Here is a 21,122-nt window from a genome sequence, read left to right on the forward strand (position 1 = left end):
ATACCTGGCATTTAAACAACACGACCGGGCCTACCCAGGGGTGAAACCGCGGGACGAGAAGCGCACGTGTGGAGAATGGCGCAGAGCCCCCACCCGCCGTGCAGAGCGCGGAGCTACCAGACACAGACGGAAACAGCCGAGCAGCACGTCAGCAAGAGGGACGGCAAGAGCTGGACACTAGATAGAAATAACATGATTTAAAGATACAATAACCAAAAGCAATCAATTCCTGGATGGGGTCAATGGCAGAGTAGACAGAGGACTGCTGACCTGGAAGACGACGGAAAGGACGTGTCCACGCTGAATCTTGAAGGACACAAGGTTGGAAAACACAGAAGACGTCACAGACACCTCGGCGAGGTAGGAAGGCCCACCGTGTGTGTGGCAGGGCCTCAGAAGGAGAGCGGGGAGAATATTCGAACAGATCATGCCAAGAATTTCCCAAACCTAATAAAATACCTAAAGCTATAGATTTAACAGGAACCATAATGCCCCGGGAGGATAAATTAAAAAAAAAAATGTCATTTAGATACCATAAAGTTTCTGGATACCAAAGCTAAAGAAATGTGTCTTTAAAACTCAGAGGAAAAAACGCATATTACCTTTAAATGAGCAGCAATAAGACTGACGTTTGACTTGTGAACAGCAACAATGAAAGCCAGAAGGTAATGGACCGACTTGATAAATTGCTGAAAGAAAGTAATTGCTATCCGAGCATTCTACACCCCGTGAAAATATTCTTTGAAAGTAAAGACCAGGACTTTCGGCTTCTGATAATGGTGAAGTCGATCGTTGAAGTCCAACCCTCCTACCCAGAGTAATAGGAAAGCTGTACAACATAATACTGCCCAATAATCTGCTTGACGGCATTAGAGAGATACCAAGGCAGTCAGGTCCCGGGGGGCTGGATTACAGAGAGGAATGTATTAAAGCGAGCCTGAAATTCTACAGCAGATTTCCCCCTTAAAGTATTAGCCAAGTCCTAAGTGGCACAGGGCCTAGAGCCCAGGAACCACGGATAAAGCTTTGGCGAAAAGGCTGGGAACCTGGCCTAAGGCCTCAGCAGGATTATGAGACTGAGGAGACACAACTTGGAGTCCAGAGCTATCAAAGCAGCCAGGGCACGAGATACGAAGCTATTAGGGAGGAAGGAAACGCCCTGAGGTGGGCCCGAGATTCTATCTTGGGCTTTTTAATGGTGCTTTTTTTACGTATATTCTTGTAATTCACGAGCAGTATAGGGTCAAGGGACTAGGAATCTGAACGCAAATTGGCAGCTGAGGGTCTGAGATATCGGGTAGAATTTTTGGCAGTCTTAAAGAATTGAGAAAACGAAACCTGGAGTTTAGGGCTAACCCAAGAGTAGGGGCCCTGGCACACAGCCAAGACTTCCCGTTGGAAACACGGGAGAGTTATATTATACCCAGGGGTAAACCAGAAACGGACTGCTCTGTACAAAAGACTGAAACGCAGTTATAAACCAGCCAAATCTCAGACTGGACAAACGTGATCTGTTCCTACTCTGATTTCCCAAAGTCAGAAGCAAATTCCCTCTGAAAGACATTTATAACATTCAGAATCTCAAATTGTCTCTATAAATTATATTTACAAAAACACAAAGTCTGTCATTCAATCAAAAATTATTAAGCACTCCAGGAGACAAGATCAAATAACTGAAAACAAAGAGATCAAAGACAATATAAATAGACACATTAGGGGATCCAGATGTTGAAATTATCAAAGACATGAAAAATACTGCAATAAATGTGTTCTGGAACATACCCAAGAAGGTGGGGAATTTCACCAGATAACTGAAATGTGTGTGTGTGTGTGTCAGAGAAAGAGAGAGAGAGAGAGAGAGAGAGATTACAATGACCACTCACAAACCAGAGGTATTAGTAACATATTGTAGGGTTTATAACAACATATATAGAAATAAAATATTAATATGTAGTAAGAAGAGCAAAAAGGATGGGAGGGATGTCTTAGTTCATTTGTGCTGCTCCAACAAAATGCCTGAGACTGGGTAATTTATAAAGAACAGAAACTTATTTTCTCATGGTTCGAGAGGCTGGGAAGTCTAAGACCAAGGCACTAGCAAGTTTGGTTGCCTGGTGAGGTGCTGCCCTCTGCTTCCAAGAAGGCGCCTTGATGCTGCACCCTCCGGAGGGGAGGAAGGCCGTGTGCCCACGTGGGAGAAGGTAGGAGGGCAAGTGAGAGGAAGACGCTGCATGAAGCCTCCTCTGTGAAGGCCTCAGCCCCGGTCACGGGAGAGAGGAGTCCTCGTGGCCTGATCATCTCCTGAAGGCCCCACTTCTTAAAACTGTCAAACTGGCCACTGAGTTTCAACACCCATATTTTGGAGAGGACTCATTCAAGCCACAGCCAGGGATAAATATTGTTATAAGAGTCTTACATTATTCGTGAAGTCATATATTGTTTGGACATAGACTGTGCATATCATAATTTTAGGGTAATCATTAAAAAGTAACAAAAAGAAGTATAGCTAAAAAAATCAATAGAGAACATAAAATGGAATACTAAATAAATATGCAACTCAACCAAAAGAAGGCCAAAAAGGAAGAATGTAAAAATTTTAGAGAAAGATGAGACAAATAGAAAATAGACACCAACACGGTAGACTTAAATGAAGTATGTCAGCAATTACATTAAATGTAAGTGGTCTAAACACTCTAATTAAAAGGTAGAGATTGTCAAAGTAAATATAAAAGCAAGACCCAACAATACAGCTTTTTTTTTTCAAGAAACACAAATAAATGTACGGAAATGATATATCATAGAAACACTAAGCATAAGAAAGTTGGTGTAGAATGTCAAAAAGTAGATATCAAAAAAAAAAGAGTACTACTAGAGAAAAGAGGGGTATATGAGGGGACATTTTGTAATGATAACAAGTCCATTCATCATGAAGACATAAAATACCAAATGTGTCTGTACCTTAACAGAAATTTAAAATACATGAAGCAAAAGCTGATAGAACAATTCCACAATCATAGAGATTTTGATGCCTGTCTCTCAGTAATTGATATAACAAGTAGACAGGAGCCACTAACCAAACAAACAAGTAAGCAAAAAACAGTAAGGACATAGAAGATTTAAACACTATCAAGAGACTTGAGTTAGCTGATATTTCCAGAACACGACACCCAACAATAGCACAATGCACATTCTCTTCACATGAACAGGGACGTTCGACAAGATAGACGACAGGTTGGGCCATAAAACTTGCATCAACAGAGTTAAACCCATTCAGATAATAGGGAGTGTGTCCTCTGACCATAAGGGAATTATATCATAAACTGATAACAATTAGAAGTTTAGAAAATCCCCATATTTGGAAGTCAGGCAATATATGTCTCCATAATCCACAAGCAAAGGAGAAATCACATGAAAAATGAGAAAATAGTTTGAACTGAGTTATAATAAAAACACAACATGCAAAATTATTAGGGTGCAGAGGAAGCAGACACAGGCACAAACAGGAAATCTGAACAGATTAAATATTTGTTAAATAAATTGAATTCATGATCAGACCCTTTCCCGCAAAATGATCACTTGTAAAGCAAAAGTATCAATAACATATCGTAGGGTTTATAAAACATGTGCAGAAATAAAATAGCAACAAGAGAAAAAAGGAGGAGAAGGGATGTCTCGGTCCATTTGTGCTGCTAAAACAAAATACCTACTCTAGACAACTTGTGAAGAACAAAATTTATTTCCTCACAACTCGCCTGATTCAAATGACTTCATCAGTGAATTCCATCAAACATTTAAGGGAAAAATAACACTGATTTTACACAAACACTGTAAAGAAATAGAAGAAAAGGGAACACTTCCCACCTCAATTTATAAGGCCAGTATATCCTGATTCCAAATCTGACAAAGACGTTAAAAGGAAAGAAAATTATAGACCAATATGCCTCATAAATATAGATGCAAAACTTCTTAGCAAAATATCATAAATTGAATCTAAAAGTATGTAACTTAGGACTAAGTAGGGGTTATGTCAGGTATCCCAAGCTGGGATTAACAGCCAAAAAACTACCCAGTATAATTTGCCACTTTAACAAAATAAGGAGAACAATATGATCATCTTAAAAGACCCAGACATGGGATTCAATAGCCCTTCGTGATCTTAAAATCTCAGATACCAGGAACGAAAGGGAACTTCCTGGATCTGACAGAGCATCTGTGAAAGGCCTACAGAGACACCGCATTTCCCGGCGAAAGGCTGAATTCTTCCCCACGGCTGGGGCCGGAGGGAGGACAGCCTCCCTCACCACTTCCATTCAACGTTGGTCTCGGGTCTCTGTGCAGTAAGGGAAGAAGAAGGAGAAATAAAAAGCTATTGAAATAAGTCAGCAGAACTGCTGTTACTCGCCGATGACATGCAAAACCCTGGCGTTTATACGGAAATTTGTCAAGGTCACGTGATTCAAAGTCAATGTAGGAAACTGTATTTCTATGTACTAGTAATGAACAAGGGGGAAATAAAACTAAGACAGCAGTATAATTTACAACATCAAATCTAGGAATTAACCTAATCAAAGTTGTGCAAGATCTCTACACTGAAAACCACAAGACATGGCTGTGAGAAATTACACACAGATGTGAAAATATAAGCCACACTCACAGACGGGAGACTCAGTACAGTTAAGACGCTCAGTCTCCTCAGACTCACCTACAAACTGAACACAATCCTATTCAAGGTCCTGGCAGGCTTTTTTGGGGGGAGGGGGGAGAAATTGATGAGCTGATTCTAAAACATATATGGGTATAAAAAGGACTCAGAACAGCCAAAACAGTCTTGAGAAAGAAGAACAGGTGGAAGTACTCACACTGTTCAATTTCAAGACTTACTAAAAAGCTGTACTAATCACGACAGTGGTTTTGGTGAAAGAATGAATAAATAGATTGATTTGCACAGATCAGCAAGTCCCGCACATATGATCAATTTATTTTCAACAAGTTGCCGCGGCATTCAAGAGTGACTGGAGAGCCTTTTCAAAAATGGTGCCGGAGCAACTGGATATTTGTACGAAAAATAACAGACCTTAGTTCCCACTTTGTACCATATACCTGTGGTTCTCACGCTTTAATGTGCATCGGAATTGCCTGGAGGGCTACTGCAAATACAGATTTCTGGGCCCTGTCCCAAGAGTTTCTGATCCAGTAGGTCTTGAATGCTCAAGAATTTGCACTCTTAACGAGTCCCAAGCGGTGATACTTAGGCTGCTAGTCTGGAAAGCCCCCTTGGAGAGCCACCAACAGAACATGAAAATTAACTTGGAACGGACCGAAAGGTGGAAGCCAGATGAAAACACAGGACCATATCTTCTCGCTCCTGGGCCAGGAAAACATTTTTCAGACAGGGCCTAGAAAATACTAATCACGAAATTAAAAAAGAAATTGGTAAGTTGGACTTTGACAAAGTTAAAATTTTCTGTCCTTTAAGAAAACATATAGGCAAGCCACACGTTTGGGGAAAATATTCACAGAACAGCTATCTAAGCATGATACATAAAGAACCCCTAAATAGCCATAATCAAAATACAAAAGCCAGTTTAAAAATTGACAAAAGACTGGAACATCGGCATGAGGCGTGTGAATATCCAATAAGCATGTGAATATGTGCTCAGCAACATGAGGTGCTGTGGAAATGCAATTAAAACCTCAGCAACATACAACCTTACACACACAGAACAGGTAAAAAATAAGAACAGACGACACCAAATGTTGACAAGGCCAAGGAGCACCCGGAGCTCTCTCCTATGCTGCTGGCAGCAGAGAAAAGTGATTCAGCCACTTTGGCAAACTGGCATGCAGTGTCTATAAGGTCAGTGCACACGGACCCACACGTGAGCCCACAGGTTCGCTCCTGTGCATTGACTCAGGAAAGGTGAACATGTATGTGCATGACTCACACAGGAAGGGTCGCACCAGCCCTGTCCGTCACAGTCCTAGACCGGAAACAGCCCGAATGTCCAACCACAGGTGGGCGAGTTAGCAAAGGAGGTTTCTTCACACCAGGGAATAAAAGAGCCTAACAAGGTGGATGAGTAAAAAAGGTTAAAGTCCCTAAAGCCACAGGGCAGAGTCTGAGCGGAGAGCGGCCGTGCGTCCCGGCCGTGACCTGGGCCTGGGCGGTGAGGGCTCCGCGGGCCCCACGTGGACAGACCGGCCTGGAAACACCCAACCCCTTCCAATCTCCACTGCGTCGACCCTCCTCAAGCGAAGTTAGCGGGGCGGGGATGGCCGCGTGATTAGCGGGGGCGGGGGTGGCCGCGTGATTAGCGGGGGCGGGGTGGCCGCGTGATCAGCGGGGCGGCGGTGGCCGCGTGATCAGCGGGGGCGGCGGTGGCCGCGTGATCAGCGGGGGCGGCGGTGGCCGCGTGATCAGCGGGGGCGGCGGTGGCCGCGTGATCAGCGGGGGCGGCGGTGGCCGCGTGCTTAGCGGGGCGGGGGTGGCCGCGTGCTTAGCGGGGCGGGATGGCCGCGTGATCAGCGGGCGGGGGTGGCCGCGTGATCAGCGGGGCGGGGGTGGCCGCGTGATCAGCGGGGCGGGGGTGGCCGCGTGGACGAGCAGCGAGCCAGGCTGCAGAGCCCCGCTCTGCGGCTGAGGACGGGGAGACAGCGGAGGACAGGACGAGGGCTGGGCATGCGGAAGGACGTCGAGGGACCTGAGGCCTGGGGTCCCCTGCCCCGCCAGAGGCAGTCCCTGGCCGCGGTGTGGACAGGCCTGATGCGATCCTGTTTCTCCGCGTGCCCCGCCCCCCGCCCCACCGGGGCAGCCCGGTCCCGTGTGCAGGCGTCGCCGGGCAGTCACACAGCGCCGTGCCGGTGTGCCCAGCCCGCAGGACTCCCAGCAGTGGCGGGACCTGCGACCCGGCCGCAGCCCTGTGGTGTGGACCGACGCTCTCACCTGGCCCACCTGCTCCTGGAGCTGGGCCTTCTCACGCCCGAGCAGGGCCGCCCGCCCCTCCAGCTGCTCCTGCTGCTGCTCCAGGTGCGCGCGCTCGGCCTGCACGTGCGCCAGCTGCTCCCGGGCGCCGGCCCACTCCCGCTCCAGCTCCTTCCGCTGCTCCCGCAGCTGGTCACGCTCCTGCTCCAGCTGCCGTGGGGGCGGCGCAGCGGGAGGGCTCAGCATCCCGCCCACGCACCCTCAGCCCGCGTGGGCTGACCACTCCCGCCCAGACCTGCCCTCCTCCACCCTCCCCCCAAACCCGCTCCTTGCTGGGGGGCGGGGTCAGTCCAGGAACGGAAAGATCTGGGAGGATGGATGGGAGGAGGGGCCTGGGACTGGGAGACCCGGTGCTGAGACAGAGTCTCTCACAGCTATGCTGGGGGAAACTGAGGCCCAAGGCAGGGCCCACCCACCTGGCCCTCACCTCACCTGGAGGACCAGGTGGTTCAGGGTGCCTTTGTCGTGAGCCAGCCCTTCCAGCAGGGCGGCCATCTGGGCCAGGGAGTCCCTTTGCTCCACGCCCTCTGACCTCAGCCTCCTCACGAGCAGCTCTAGGTCAGCGTTGCTGGACTCGGCCTGGGGTGGGGTACACCAGGGAGGGACCTGCAGGCTTCCGGCAGAGCTGCTGGTGCCAGGGAAGGGACAGCCCCACCTGTGGGGACCCAGGGCTCCAGGTGGGACAGGGTGGGAGAGTCCCGCAGTGGGGTGGCCTCTGGGTGTTGGGGCTCCTGCCAGAGGGGGGGCGGGCCCAGGGAGCGGCCCGCAGGGTTAAGAGCAGCAAGCGGTCAGAGTGAGGCCGAGCCCAGTGGTTGGGGACAGGAGAGGCTGCCGGTGACGTTGGGAACTCCGGTCATGGCTGAGGGCCCAGGTGGGCAGGAGAGAGGGCAGTGGGAGGCCAGTGAGGCCAGGGTGGGCCGGGCGCACGGGGAGAGAGGAGCCAGGCGTACCCGGGCCAGGGCGCCACGCAGGCCCTCCCGCTCGCTCTCTGCGACGTCCCTCTGCAGTTGGGCCGCGCTCAGCGCCTCCTGGGCCGACGCCAGCTCCCTCCTGAGCTCCGAGACCTTCTCCTCCAGCTGCTGCGGGCCCTCTCGCCTGAGGCCCAGGAGCAGAGGAGTGAGGCTGCCGCAGGGCGAGCTCGGCCGCCCCACGAGACCCCGGCAGGGCAGCGCCCTCCACGCCTAGGGCCGCCCACAGGGCTGGGGGGTGGGCGCGGGTGGTGCTCTCAGTCCACGCGTGGCTGAGGCGTGTGTACCCGCGCACACATGCTGGCGCGACCACTCCGCAGGGCCCACAGGGTGGCCGGGTGGCACGAGGCAGGGCACTGGGCAGGGAGCAGGAGTCTGGGTCTGGGGGTGACAGTCCAGCCTGGAGAGCTCTCGGCAACCCCCCTCACAGCCCCCGTCCCAGCGATGAGGCTGGAAACGGGCCATTCAGTGGATGAGGACGCTGAGGCCTGGGGGGACGTGAGGCCCACTGGTGGCAGAGCCGGGTCTCCGGGAGCTGCCGGCCCACCTGTCCTCTGGCACCCAGCGGCTCTGCCCCCCGCAGCAGCTCCTCCTTCTGCTGCGCCCCCGGCTCAGCCCCACCGTGTCTCCAGAGCTGCTTCTCCCTGGGAGCCGGAGGAGGTCGGGAAGGAGCACAGGGCTCCGGTCGCGTTCAGGGCACAGAGGGAGCCCCGAGGCACACAGGGTCTCCCCCCGAGGCCAGCCTCTGCCGGAAGGAGGGGACAGTCCCCTCCCCACATCCCTCCCCAGCTCCAGCCTGACCCTGGGGTCACACACCCTGTGCAAAGCTGCGCTCGGCGTCTGCCCACCCTTGGGGCCCTCGCTCGTCACCCGCAGCAGAGCCCGAGTCCCAGTGCTCCCCTCCCACCTGCCCCCTCCCAGGTCCCCTGGGCCTGGCCCTGCACCCCAAGCCACGGCCCACTCGCCTGCTCCCCTCTCCCCAGCAGCCTCCTGACGCCTTCCCGCTGCGACTCGTGCCCTGCCAGCTCACGCCGGGACCCCCGTCTCACCCTGCACATGCCTGGGCCCTTCCTGCCCTCCCCCCCGCCGGGCCCTGCCCCCCGCCAGGCCCCCTGCACTTTGCCTGGATCCCCCCAACACAAGGCTGGCAGATCCACCTGCATCTCTGTGCCCACCCCCCTGCACCCCTCAAGGGTGGGATTGGGCTCCCAGCGCCCAGTACACCGGCCACACGGAGCAGGAGCGGCCTCGGCCTCCATGGCTGCCGTGGGGTTGTCTCTGCTCCCTGCAGGGTGGGCCACCTCTTCCCTCTCTTTCCGCCTCCTGCAGGAAGGCTTCCTGACCTGCCACTCATCCAGCTCACGCCCAGCCTGTCCCCAGGCCCCTGCTCAGAGCAGGGCAGATGTGGGAAGCCCGGTTGAGCCTCTCTCAGGACTCAAAGGCCCGGGGGCTCGTGTCACAGGCCGTCACCACCAACCCAGGGCAGGAAGACTTGCACAGAAGCATCCAGAGCCACCAGATCCGCTGGACCAGGGGGGCACACAGGCCACCCAGTGGGGCACAGGGAAGTGGGGTTTTATGGTCCATTTTTGAAGGATGGGTGAGACCCCCAGGAGCGGGAAGGGAGGATTTCGCCCAGAGGGATTGGCAGGGGGGTCCTGGCACCCCAGGCCGAGGCAGGAGACAGAGCAGAGCCCGAGGGCCACGTGGGGCCGCCGTGCAGGTGAAGGGCAGCGGGGCGCACTCGGTCTCCCTTGTGGGACGGGCAGTCCGGGATGGTGCAGCCCAGGGGTGCCCAGACGAGGGGGACCCTCAGTGCATTCGGGGGCCGAGCGGGCGAGGGCTGACCTGGACAGGGCAGATTTTGTCTGGGAGACGCCGGCGCTTTCTCTGCCCTGCTGGAGGGTGGCGTGGAGGGAGGGCGCCCAGGCTGGCCCCCACCTCCTGCTGCCGGCCCCGCCCCCTCACCTTCCCAGGAGCTTGGCAGGCGCCTGGCCATGTGGTGCCTCCAGCCTGAGGGCCTCGCTGTGCGCCTCCTCCCGTGCCCGCTCCCGCAGGTCCCTCTGCGAGGCCCGCAGCTCCCACCGGCACTCGGACAGCTGCTCGCGGAGCCTGGCGGCCGCGGCCTGCGAAGCCTCCAGCTGCAGGTGCAGCTCCTGCCCGGCGGGGCAGCGGTGTGAGCCCCTCTAGCCCGGCAGGCCTTTGTCCACAGAGGCCAGCAGGGCTTCCAACCCCCCAGAAAGGACCCCGTAAGGCTGTAGCTTCCTCCCGGGGCTCAGGGGCAGGGCCTGGGGGGTGTCACAACTCTGCCTCCGGTGCCCCGGGGCTGGGCTGCCCACCTGTTCCCGCTGCCGCCGCCTCTGCAGGGCTGCCCGCACGGCCTGCAGCGCAGGGTCCAGGGCGGCTGGGGGGCGGGCCCGTGGTGGGGACCCCTCCTGCTGGGGCGACGCGGTGCGTGGGGGGCTCTGCAGCTCCTCCCCGGCAGTGCTGTGGCTCCAGGCCAGCTCCAAGCACCCAGCGTCTGCCTGGGCCTCCTTCCGGGCACAGAGAGGAAGGGTTATGGGGAGAGAGTGCAGGGCCACCACTTGGGAGGCCGATCACTGCTTTTCCCGCGGGAAGGACGGCAGACAGGCCCACACCTTGGTGACGCTCGCCAACACGCGCTGCAGGGACCGGACTTCGTCCCTCAAGCCGTCCTCGGCCACCTGGCCTCCACTGCGCTGGGATTCCTGCGGCAGGGAGGACTCGTCAGCGAGGCAGAGACACCGGCACAGCCGCCCGCTGCGCAGCCCCACGCACCAGTCTCTGCACGTCCGTCTCCAGGGAAGCGACGGTTCTCTGCTGCTGCCTGTTTTGCTCCGTGAGCTTCTCCACCAGCTGCGTTTGCTCGGAGAGTCTGGGAGAGGTCGGCGGGGCATGGGGTTGGGGGGGCAGAGAGCAGAGCCCAGAGCTCGGGGTGGGGGCCCTGAAGAGGGCCTGGCTCTGTCCAGACTCCCACTGGCATTGACCTCTTTGCTGGTGCTGGGGCTACCCTCTGGGTGGGCCTCAGTCCCTGGTCAGATCACATGCCTCTCCTGCTATAGAAGCTTCAGTGGCTTCTATAGCAATGGCTTTTTTTTTTTTTTGGAGACAGAGTCAGGCTAGAGTGCCGTGGCATCAGCCTCGCTCACAGCAACCTCAAAGTCCTGGGCTTAAGCGATCCTCCTGCCTCAGCCTCCCGAGTAGCTGGGACTACAGGCATGTACCACCATACTCGGCTATTGTTTTCTATATATTTTTAGCTCTCCAGCTAATTTCTTTCTATTTTTAGTAGAGACGGGGTCTCGCTCTTGCTCAGGCTGGTCTCGAACTCCTGACCTGGAGCAATCCTCCCACCTCGGCCTCCCAAGTGCTAGGATTACAGATGTGAGCCACCGCGCCCGGCCAGGTTCCTGCTTTTATCCACTTCCGGGAACCAACCACAAGGTTCCTTGAAATCCTCAACATCAGGGACGTCCTCACTCCTGCCTCCAGGGCACGGGGTGGGACCCAGGCCTCCCGCCTGGGGGATGTCCCGAGGCCACTGGGAAAGTATTTTGAACAGTGCACGCCACAGTTGACATGCCCTGGGGCCAGAATGTCAGGTGCACATCAGGGACCCGCACCGCATGCGAGTGACGAGTGACGAGTGACGAGGCTGCAGCTTGGAGCACAGCTGCTGGGCAGGCTGGGGGGCACAGGGTGTCCCTGCCCCTCTGGGCCTCCCCGTGTGCCCGGGTGCCCACCTGGCCTGGAGCGCCACCTTCTCCGCGTCCCAGCGGCCCTGCAGCTGCAGCATCTCCGCAACCTTGTCCCGCAGCTGCCGCCGCAGGGCGCTGCCGGCCGACAGCCGCAGGCTGCAGTCGAGGTTCAGGCAGGCAGTGTGCAGGCGCTGGGCTGTCCTGGCCGCGTCCGCCCGCATGTCAGCGAGGCCCCTGGGGGACAAGCGCGGTGCCCACGGCTGAGCCTCGGGACACACCTGTGGGCTCCAGCCTGGCCGACCGGGGGGAGCCCCCAGCTGAGGCACGACTGGCCGTGAAGGGGGGGAGCGGGGGGTGCGGCCAGGCCGGGCAGGACGGGCCTCAGCAGCCTTGGCAGAGACATCGGCCTTCGAGCCTCATCCTCCTCGTGGGCAAGGGGGCTGCTGTACCCCCAGGGCTTTCGGGGCAACCCCAGGACAGGCCCGTGTGGGGTGCCGAGCAAGGACTCCGTCCAGGCAGGTGCCCCCACAGCGCCCCAACACTGCTCTGCCCCCCCCCACTCCCTGGCGTCCCCTGCTGCCCACACCTGCTCTCCCTCCCCCACCAGCCGGCCGCCACAGGGCCCGTGAGGGATACCCGCGAGGCCTCACGGAGGCCCAAACCCCAGTGCCTGCTCCTCTCTACGGATGGGGCGCGGCCCCCGGTGGGGTGGCCGGCACTCACCTCTCGGTGGCTGTACGCAGCTCGGCCAGGTGCGTCCGGAGCGCCGTGGCCTGTCTCCACAGGAGGAGGAAGTCCCGGGTCTGAAAGCAAGAGGCCCGTGCCCACGTTGGGTGGGGCCCTCACCCACAGCCACTCTCTTCCAGATGCCTCGCTGGGCTGGCTGCAGGGGGCTGGAGTGGGCGGAGCCTCACCCACCAGGTCCCCAAGCCCCCACGCCCCACAGGCAAGTGAGCCCCAGGCTCCCCCACCCCGGGGCACAGTGCTGTGTCCCCTCCCAAGGAAGGGGCCGCACCGTGGTTCCCACCAGGGCAGCCCCCGTGAGTGGTGCTGGGTGCCCCACCCCTGAAGAGCACCTGCCTGCTGGTGGGGGCTGGGCGGGGGCTCTGGGGCCGAGAGCTGCCCAGGACCAGAGCTCCCCGGAGGCAGGACCCGGTGCCCTGTGGCGGGGGCACCTCTGCAGCACTCGGTTCCACCCTCCAGCTGGGCAGGAGGAGGACGGGCACACAGAGCAGTTCCTAGTCTACGGGGACCTGACGTCCAGGCGCAGGCCTGGCCCCGTCAAGGTGCCGGGGAGACAGAGGCAGAGGGAGGCGGACGGGGAAGCCGCCTGCTGAGCCAGGGCCGGGCGGATGAGGCTGCAATGAATGGGAGGTCTCTGTGCCGAGGGGTTGGGGGGCAGGAAGGGGCTGGGGCCGTGGGTGCTCAGTGGTTCCAGCCTTGCAGAGAACTAGGCTGAGGCCCAGCAGGCTCTCGGAGTCCCCACACCACCTTCCTGGTCCCCACCCTGCAGTCTCCTGCACGCTGACCTCAGGGACCCCAGAGGGGCCAACGACGCCCAGCGCTCTCCCGTGTTCCCGCGCCTCTCCCTGCCTGTCACAGCCCCACCCACACGCCCGTGTTGGCTTCACATGGCGGGCACTCACTTCCGCCTGGGCAGCCCACACAGCCGCCTCTTCCTCGTGAAGCCTTCCCTGACCCTCGCACCCAACCCCACCTCCGAGGTCACCCCGTGAGCCCAGTGACGCCTTGCTGTACACCTGCAGGGCACCTGGAGCCTGGCACTCAGAGGTCACACTGGCTTTAACCGCGCCACGTCCCACCCTCCGACCGTGACCGCCTGCCGAGCAGGGCGAGACACCTCCCCACGACACGGAGCAGACCCGGGACCACTGCAACTTCCGCATGTGCCGCTGGGCTGGCCACAGTGGTCAGGACCACCGGGCGGGAACCGGTGGAGTCGGAGCACCCAGAGGAAGGGAGGCGGCTTCTCACCACACTCAGCAGCCTGAGCACCAGTTTCCTTGACCCAGGAGGCTCAGGACAAGGGCCGAGTCTAGGGCCCCCACGGCGTGAAGCCACCTGCACGCAGGGCTGCTGCCCCGGGAACTTCCCTCCCAGTACGGTACGCCAGAGGTGGGTGGGCTGGTGTACCCCCTACACACGCGTGCACACACGCACACACACGTGCACGCCCCTGCAGGAGGTGGCAAGGAAAACTGCCCATCTAGAATGCTCCGCAGAGGAAAACAATCTTCCCTGTGGATTTGGAACAAGTTGGACTTAGCACAGTTTGCAACCTGAATTCACACAACCTGGGTGGTGTCAAAAAAAAACTCAAGCTGAACATTTGCTTCGATGTGGCCCCAAAGACTGTCAGAGACCCCAGGCTCCCATCAGAAGCAAATAAAAATCCTGTCTAGAAAATACTACATTCACCCTAGGTTTTGAAGAACTTTTCACCAAGTTCCAAGGAAAATAAGCAGCTTTCAGTTGAAAAATAAGAAATCACCAAAAACACAAGGAAGCAAAGTACCACGATCGGGAAGGAGCCAGCCGAAACGGCAGAGTCAGGCCTGGGAAAACTTCAGATGTTGGAACGTCCGATACAGATGCAAAATCCCCGTGTTTAAAACGCGCCAACAATTAGAGGAGAGCCTTGAAAATGTGAGTTAAGAAGAAGATATCTGAGGAAGAATCAAACTGAACTCTGAAAGACGAAAAATGCAACATCTGGAATGCAAACCCAGTAGGCAGCTGTAACAGAGATGAGACGCAAAAAGAGAACAGTGATGAACAGGAAGGTAGATTTGGAGGAAGTATCTGGAATGTAGTCGAGGACAACAGGAAGAACGAACCGTGGGTGTTGCCAAGGCTGGAGACGCATGAGAACGGCTGGCACGTGCAGCTGGGGCCGGGGGGCCGGGGGGCACGGGGGGCCGGGGGGCCGGGGGGCACGGGGGGCACGGGGGGCACGGGGGGCCGGGGGGCACGGGGGGGCCGGGGGGCACGGGGGGCCGGGGGGCACGGGGGGCACGGGGGGCACGGGGGGCACGGGGGGCCGGGGGGCACGGGGGGCACGGGGGGCACGGGGGGCACGGGGGGCCGGGGGGCACGGGGGGCACGGGGGGCCGGGGGGCCGGGGGGCCGGGGGGCACGGGGGGCCGGGGGGCACGGGCCGCCCCGGGGGAACAGGGAAGACGCAGTCTGACGGCCGAAGCAGGACAAAGCACAGCCCCCCACGGACACTCTCGTGGAGCCGCCGGACACCACAGGCGGGCAGAGGCCTTCAGCGCGGCCAGACCAGAGGACAAATTACCTCCACCAGGCGGCGGCCGGAACCGGGGCCTGGAAGCCGACTTCTCCTCAGCCACCGCGAAGCCGGAAGACAGAGAAAGGTTTGCATCTTTAAAGTGCTGACAGGAAACCACTGTCGCCAGTGAGAATGCTTTTCAAGGACAAGGAGAAGACAAAGACCCTGACCAGCGAACACCGGGGTGACCTCGGGGCTCGCTCCTGCCAAGGTGCTGGTTTGCGCACGGCGGAAGCTGCTACCGGGACCAGCCCAGCGGTCCGCGGATGGAGACCAGGCCACGGCGGGTGCGACCTGTCCCGCATCTTGTGCCGGGAGGCTGCCTCAGAGATCACCCGTGGTGACAGACTCGGCTCTCAGAGATGCTCCGTCACGGCAGGGCATCCCCCTCCTTGTGCCTCAGCTGGCTTGTGTGACAGGTGGCAACTGGGGGGGTCTGCGGCTGCGCAGGGCCCAGGGCAGTGGGGTCAAGCGTCCATGTTGCCTTGCCAGGGCCACCCTGTGGGACGTACAGTGAGGCCGCTCGGAGCAGCTCGCCCAGGGGACATCGTGTGGGGGGCAGTCTAAGGCCCAGGCACACGGCCACCTCCTCTGACTTCTGCCTCCACCTGGAGGTGGCATGTTTTCCAGGCGGGTTTGGGGGAGCAACCTGGCCAACGGCGTGTAAACCCGCGATGGAGGCTGTCGGGAATACCTGCGGCCCCTTCTGGGACCGCCCCAGCAGCAGACAGCCAGGCTGCTCAAGACCACACCCTTTGGGGGACCCCCATCCTGTGACCGGGAGCAGGGCATGAACACCCAGATGCCTCTGTCCTATGGCGGCTGTGCCCAGACACCCTACGTGGCTCGAGCTTTCAGCAGCTGTGGGTTCGCAGGGCTGCAGGGGCGGGGCCCTGGCCCGGTGTGCGCCCGGCGGCCCCAGGCTCCTTTGCGGGGCCTCCTCTCACAGTCCACCCGGAGTCAGGCCTACGAAGGCCACCTGCCTCTCAACCCAGAGCCAGGATCCCGCCATGTGCCTCATTGGCAGGGTCCTGCCCTCCGTCTGTCAAGTGCGGAGGGGACCAGGGAGTCCCTCACTCCACGCACTTCTGTGGCCAAGCGGGTGCGGCACACGGTGCGGCAGGGGCCTTGGTCTTGCCCCGACGAGGGACCGCGGCTGAAGCCGGTGCACCCTCTCCTGGTCCCGGCTACCCGGCCCCTGGTACCCCAGCAGGCGGCTGCCCCGGGGTGGGGGGTGGGGGGGCGCACCTCTCTCTCCGCCCCGCGCCTGGGGCCCAGCTCGCGGCGCAGGCGGAGCGCGGCGCCCGTCGTCCAGGCCAGCTCCTGGGCCAGCGCCTCGTTGGCCGTCCTCATGTGCTCCAGCTGTTCCCGCAGGAGGGCGTTCACCTGGGACAGGCCGGTGCTCCTGGACAGACGGAACCCACGTTGGCGTGGCGGTGGCTTCTCCTTAGACAGGTGCTGGGAGTCCCAGTCTCCAAATCAGGGGGCTCAAATGCAGCCCCCAGGACCTGGGCACAGCCGACCCCGCTCGGGGGCACAGCCCGCCTCCGCCCGCAAGCAGCCAGCACTGGCCCCCGCGGTGGCCTCTCAGCGGCCCCCAGACCAGGGCCGGCATCAAGTGCCAGCCCAGTGCCTCCGACCCCCACCCCGCCCGGCTCTCCTGGCTCTGCCCCCACAGCCCTGGCTGGTCCCCAACGCCCAGGACGAGGTGCAGAGGCCCGGGGGGAGGAGCCGTCTCAGGGTGGGCGGTGTGGGAGGGGAGTTGGACCTGAACCCGGGCCCGTCCCCACCAAGAGCAGGTCTACACGCTGCAGGCAGGGACCCCAAATGCACCCAGGTGGCTGGACCAGCCTCTGCAAGCCTCCCCTCCCCCCTCCCGGCCGAGCTGCGGGGCCACAGTGGGTCCTTCTCCACTACTCTCTGGTCCTCGGGCATCAGCCTCCACTTGGGTTATTTTTCCCTATCAAAACAGGTTTTCAAAATGTTTCTCAGCACTTTTCTTTCTTTTCCAGGCCCCCCAAGGGCGAACAACTATGAGATTATTCCACAATGGCTCACCCTCCCGGCCCCGGGAGCCTGGGCTGGGTGGGTCGGCACCCCCCAGCCGCCCTGCAGAGAGCCCCCCACCCCCTTCTCCCTGTCAGGGCCGGGGGCTGAGGGGAGGGTCACTTCTAGGGTGCTGGGTTACTCCTGGGGGCTGGGTTAGTGTTGGTGGCATGGTTGGTGTTGGAGGGCTGGGTCACTGCTGGGGGCTGGGTTGGTGTTGGGGGGCTGGGCTGGTTGGGGGTGCAGGGCCAGTGTTGGGGGCCAGGTTAGTGTTGGGGGGCTGGGTTGGTTGGGGGTGCAGGGCCAGTGTTGGAGGCCGTGCTGTGGCACATAACTGCCAGGTGAACAAAGGCATCCCAGGCTGTGAAGTCACAAGCCTGGGCCAGGAGGACGAGGGGGTGGGGCCTGTGGGAAGCCGGTCGGGAGCGAGGGCAGCCGAAATTGGCTGGGCCAGGTGGGCACGGCCGGCCTGGGCTGACCCCACCTGCAGGCATGGTCTGGACACCTGCCGCAGCCGGCTTCAGGGTCCTGCGGCAGCAATGTGGGAGCACAGGGCGGGGGGTACCCAGGGCGGCGTCAGCGCCGGTGAGGCCACTCAATGCCACAGACCTCCTCTTCCGTGGGCGGAGGGTGGGGCTAGGCCTGACGTCATCACCGTCTCTAGGGTGTGAGGATGTGCGGTGGGGGGTGCAGGGGTGATCACCGAATGGAGGGGGGCTGGGGGCCAGCCTGATGCTGGGGTCCTCACGTTAGCACACACGCACGGGCTGTGGGGTCTCTGTCTCCCTCCCCACCTTTCTCTCCCTCCTTGGTTCATGCTCCATGCGGCCCCCCGAGTGTGGAGATGCTGCCTCTGGGGACGCGGGCACGAGCCCCCTCCCCGGTCAGGAGCAGCCCCTGCCCCAGCTGCCTCCCGCCTTGCAGGACGGGGCGGGCGTGGGGCAGCAACACCAGCCGGGCTGTGGGCACCTCCCCCGAGCCCTTGGGGGCCGACCGTTTCCTGGTTTGTCCTCTGGGCCCTGGCCCTGAGAGATGGGGAACCCGGGTCCCCCCACAGCAAGTCGGAGAGCAGCGTGGGACCCATCTCCCCACTCCCAGCCCCTCCCTCCGCAGGCCCCTTCCCTACCCACTGGCCCTGAACCTCCCACAGGCAGGTTGGACCCGGAGCCCCGTGGGGGAGCTGCCAGCAGCCCCCGGGCACAGTGGTGTTGCTGCCTCTCGGCCAGGGCTGTGCCTCCCGCAGTCCTGACTGCCCCCACCTGGCCTCACCTCTGCTCGGCGGCCTCCAGACGGCCCAGGGCCTCCTGCAGGTCCGTGCTGTGCTCCAGCTCCGACCTCCGCAGCCGGGCCTCGGTGGTCTCCAGCCGGGCCTGCAGCTGGGGGGAGCGTCAGCCGCCTGGTCTGGCCACTCCTGGACCCGCCGGGCAGGGCGGGGGCATCTTTGCACAAGGCCCCACTCAGGGCGGAAGAGGGGGCTCCCCGGGCTCCACAGCAGAGGCAGGGTTGGGTCCACTGAAGCTCGGGCCCCTCCACCCATGGGCCAGTCGGCCGCCACCCAGGCTGCCCCTGTGCCCGGTGCCGGTGGCCGGCAGAGGGTGGGGGCAGGGGGCTCATTGGGCTCAGGTGGGTCCCGATTCCATCGCGCCTTGGGGGCAGCCTGAGTGTGGCTGGCCAGTGGGAGGCAGGGCTCGGGGGGCACTGGAGCAAGCCCACACTTCACTCACAGATGGGTAAACTGAGGCCCCAGGGCCTAGCTGCCAAGTTGCCCAGCTACAGGGCAGGGGAGCACTCTTGGGCCCCCCAGAGAGTGAGTGGGCGTGGGGCCCCCCAGTACGGGCCTCCTGCCCATGCTCACACCTCTGCTCCCAGCACCCGTCCAGCCGGCACCGGGACTGTGCCCACCATGACGTGCTCCCAACAGCCCCAGGCCACCAACCAGGGCAGCACCCCTGGGGTGTCCGGCAAGTGGGCTCCAGGCTCAGCACCCACCGCCGAGCCGAGGAACACTGCCCAGGGCCACGCCGCCATCCCTGGGGCCGAGACCTGCACTCAGGGCCCAGGGAGGCGTGTGCCCGGCTGGGCGCAGGGACGTGTGGCAGTACCAGGCTCCGCTGCCACCAGCAGGAGGAGAAGGGAGGGGCCAGAGGGCCGAGGGAGCTGGGTGGGTGGGGGCTGGGAGTGCTGCCAGCACCGAGAAGCCCAGGCTCAGACACGCTGGCCTCCAGGGCTCCTCCCCGCCTGTCTGGGGCAAGGCCAGTCCCTCCGGGCACCCGCACCGGCACCCGCACCTCGCGAGCGCTGACGCCCGGGGGCCGGGTGTCCGGGTTCAGCTCTGACTCACGCAGCTCACTAAGTGCGGCAGGATTTCTGCGGCTTCTGTTCCCACCGGCCTGTTCCCAACAACTCCCACCCCCTGCTAGGAAGATCCCGCCCCCAGGCCTGCCCCAGCCACACAGGGCTCCAGGGAAGGGCAGCTGGCAGGAGGCAGGGGGGCCTGCCCTGGGGGCTCCCGGGAGTGAGGGTGACCATGAAAACGGTGCTTCCCGTGTGGGGCTGAGGCCATGGCAGAACGGGGTGGGGGAACGGGGCTGGGCCCGGGAGGGCGAGGGCGCCCCTGTCCTGGAAGCCTCTGGGACCCCTCTGAGGGCAAAGCCCCCCGGTCACTGTTCTGGCTGAGGTGTGGCCCGAGTGAGCACCGGCCTGCTCTGCGCCCCAGTTTCCTCTCTGGAAAGTGGGGTCTTCTGCCCTGCCACAGAGAGCATGGGGGCTCCGAAGACGGCGTGGGTGGGGGCTGCGCCAGGAGAGGCTGAAGGCTTGAGCCCCCACACACCACACCTGCTCCTTGCCCTGGAAAGAGGCTCTGGTCTAGCAAGTTTCTTCACCTTTCTGCCTCGGTTTCCCCATCTAAACAAAGGGAGGCTCTCCCCAGCCCCACACTTTATACTAAATGTATCTCTCACTGCCGCTCACAGGTCACCTCGGAAGGCACTGCGGCCACAATGGGCAGAGGCACAGACCCCCCCCCCCCGCTGCCCAGCCTGTCCCCCGAGGCTGTCGGGGGAGGCCTGGGGACAGGAGCGGAGCCACCCCTCTGTCTGGGGGGCTGACCCCTCTGGCAGGTGCTGGCTCCACGCTGATGCCGGGCTGGGCACCAGCGACCCGGGGGTCAGCACTGACCTGGCCACCCCAAGGGCTCCCGGCAGCTGGGGACAGAGACGCAGGGGACATGCTGGCGGCAGGGAAAGGCCTGCTACCTGTCCTGTTCTGCCCCCCACCTGCGGCCTCCCCTTCCCCATCTGTGCCCAGGGCTTGGAAGTGCGCGGCTGACACACGGTCCTTCCTGCTCCTGGGACTTGCTCGTGGCCCCCACGGGTACGGCCGTCAGTCCCAACAGGTGGTGACCCCTCACCCAGGGCCAGACTGCCCCTGCGGCCTGCCACATGCCAGCGGCACACACTCACCCGTCCACTGACCACGTGGTACCTGCTGGCCAGCTCGTCCCGCTCGGCGCCGGTCTGGGCCAGCAGGTCCCCCAGCCGGGTCAGCTCCTGCTGCAGGAGCTCCTGCTCCTCCTGTGCCCGGGCCACGGAGGCTGGCGGCTCCCGCACCCCTGCAGGCAGCGCACCCGGGTCAGCCTGGGCGGCCAGACTAGGGCCCCCCACACCCCAGGCCTGCACGCCGTCCCCGTGGGGGGCCGTGGCTGGCCACCAGGCTCCTACTGTGGGCCTGGCCCATCTATCTCCTGGGAGGGCCCCAGCTCTGCCCTGGGGACCCTGGTGTGGGGAGTTAGATGTCACGCCTGGGCTCTACCTCCTGTCATGCTGACGGGCATCCCACGGCCTCCTGCCTGTGTCAGCGTGTCTCACCCAAGCACAGACCCTGCGCGGGCCCAGACCCAAGCCAATCACAGCAGCGTGTGGGGCGACTGGACACTGGGTGCCCACCCTGTCCTGGGAGGCAGTGACACCTGCTCCTTCAGGGCAACAAGGTCCAGGGTGACACAGTGGCCCCGGGGGGCCGCTCTCTCCTCAGCACACGCCCATGGGATGGCTGGGTCCTGGGGGGGGTCCGGCTGAGCCTCGCAGCAGGGAGGG

General features: G+C 60.8%; 1 protein-coding gene across 1 annotated transcript in view; it reads right to left on the reverse strand.

Moving 5' to 3' along the window:
• CROCC2 (ciliary rootlet coiled-coil, rootletin family member 2) overlaps positions 1-21,122 on the reverse strand; it is a 53,287-nt gene that overhangs the window by 30,809 nt on the left and 1,356 nt on the right. The window contains 14 exon segments of the mRNA XM_069465352.1: positions 6,944-7,132; positions 7,415-7,561; positions 7,933-8,077; positions 9,919-10,106; positions 10,290-10,484; positions 10,750-10,846; positions 11,715-11,903; positions 12,393-12,472; positions 14,416-14,956; positions 15,357-15,481; positions 16,231-16,387; positions 18,298-18,404; positions 20,490-20,638; positions 20,996-20,998. Coding sequence (XP_069321453.1) covers positions 6,944-7,132; positions 7,415-7,561; positions 7,933-8,077; positions 9,919-10,106; positions 10,290-10,484; positions 10,750-10,846; positions 11,715-11,903; positions 12,393-12,472; positions 14,416-14,956; positions 15,357-15,481; positions 16,231-16,387; positions 18,298-18,404; positions 20,490-20,638; positions 20,996-20,998 — 2,312 coding nt within the window.

This window comes from Eulemur rufifrons, chromosome 1, assembly GCF_041146395.1.
Source record: "Eulemur rufifrons isolate Redbay chromosome 1, OSU_ERuf_1, whole genome shotgun sequence".
NCBI lineage: Eukaryota > Metazoa > Chordata > Mammalia > Primates > Lemuridae > Eulemur > Eulemur rufifrons.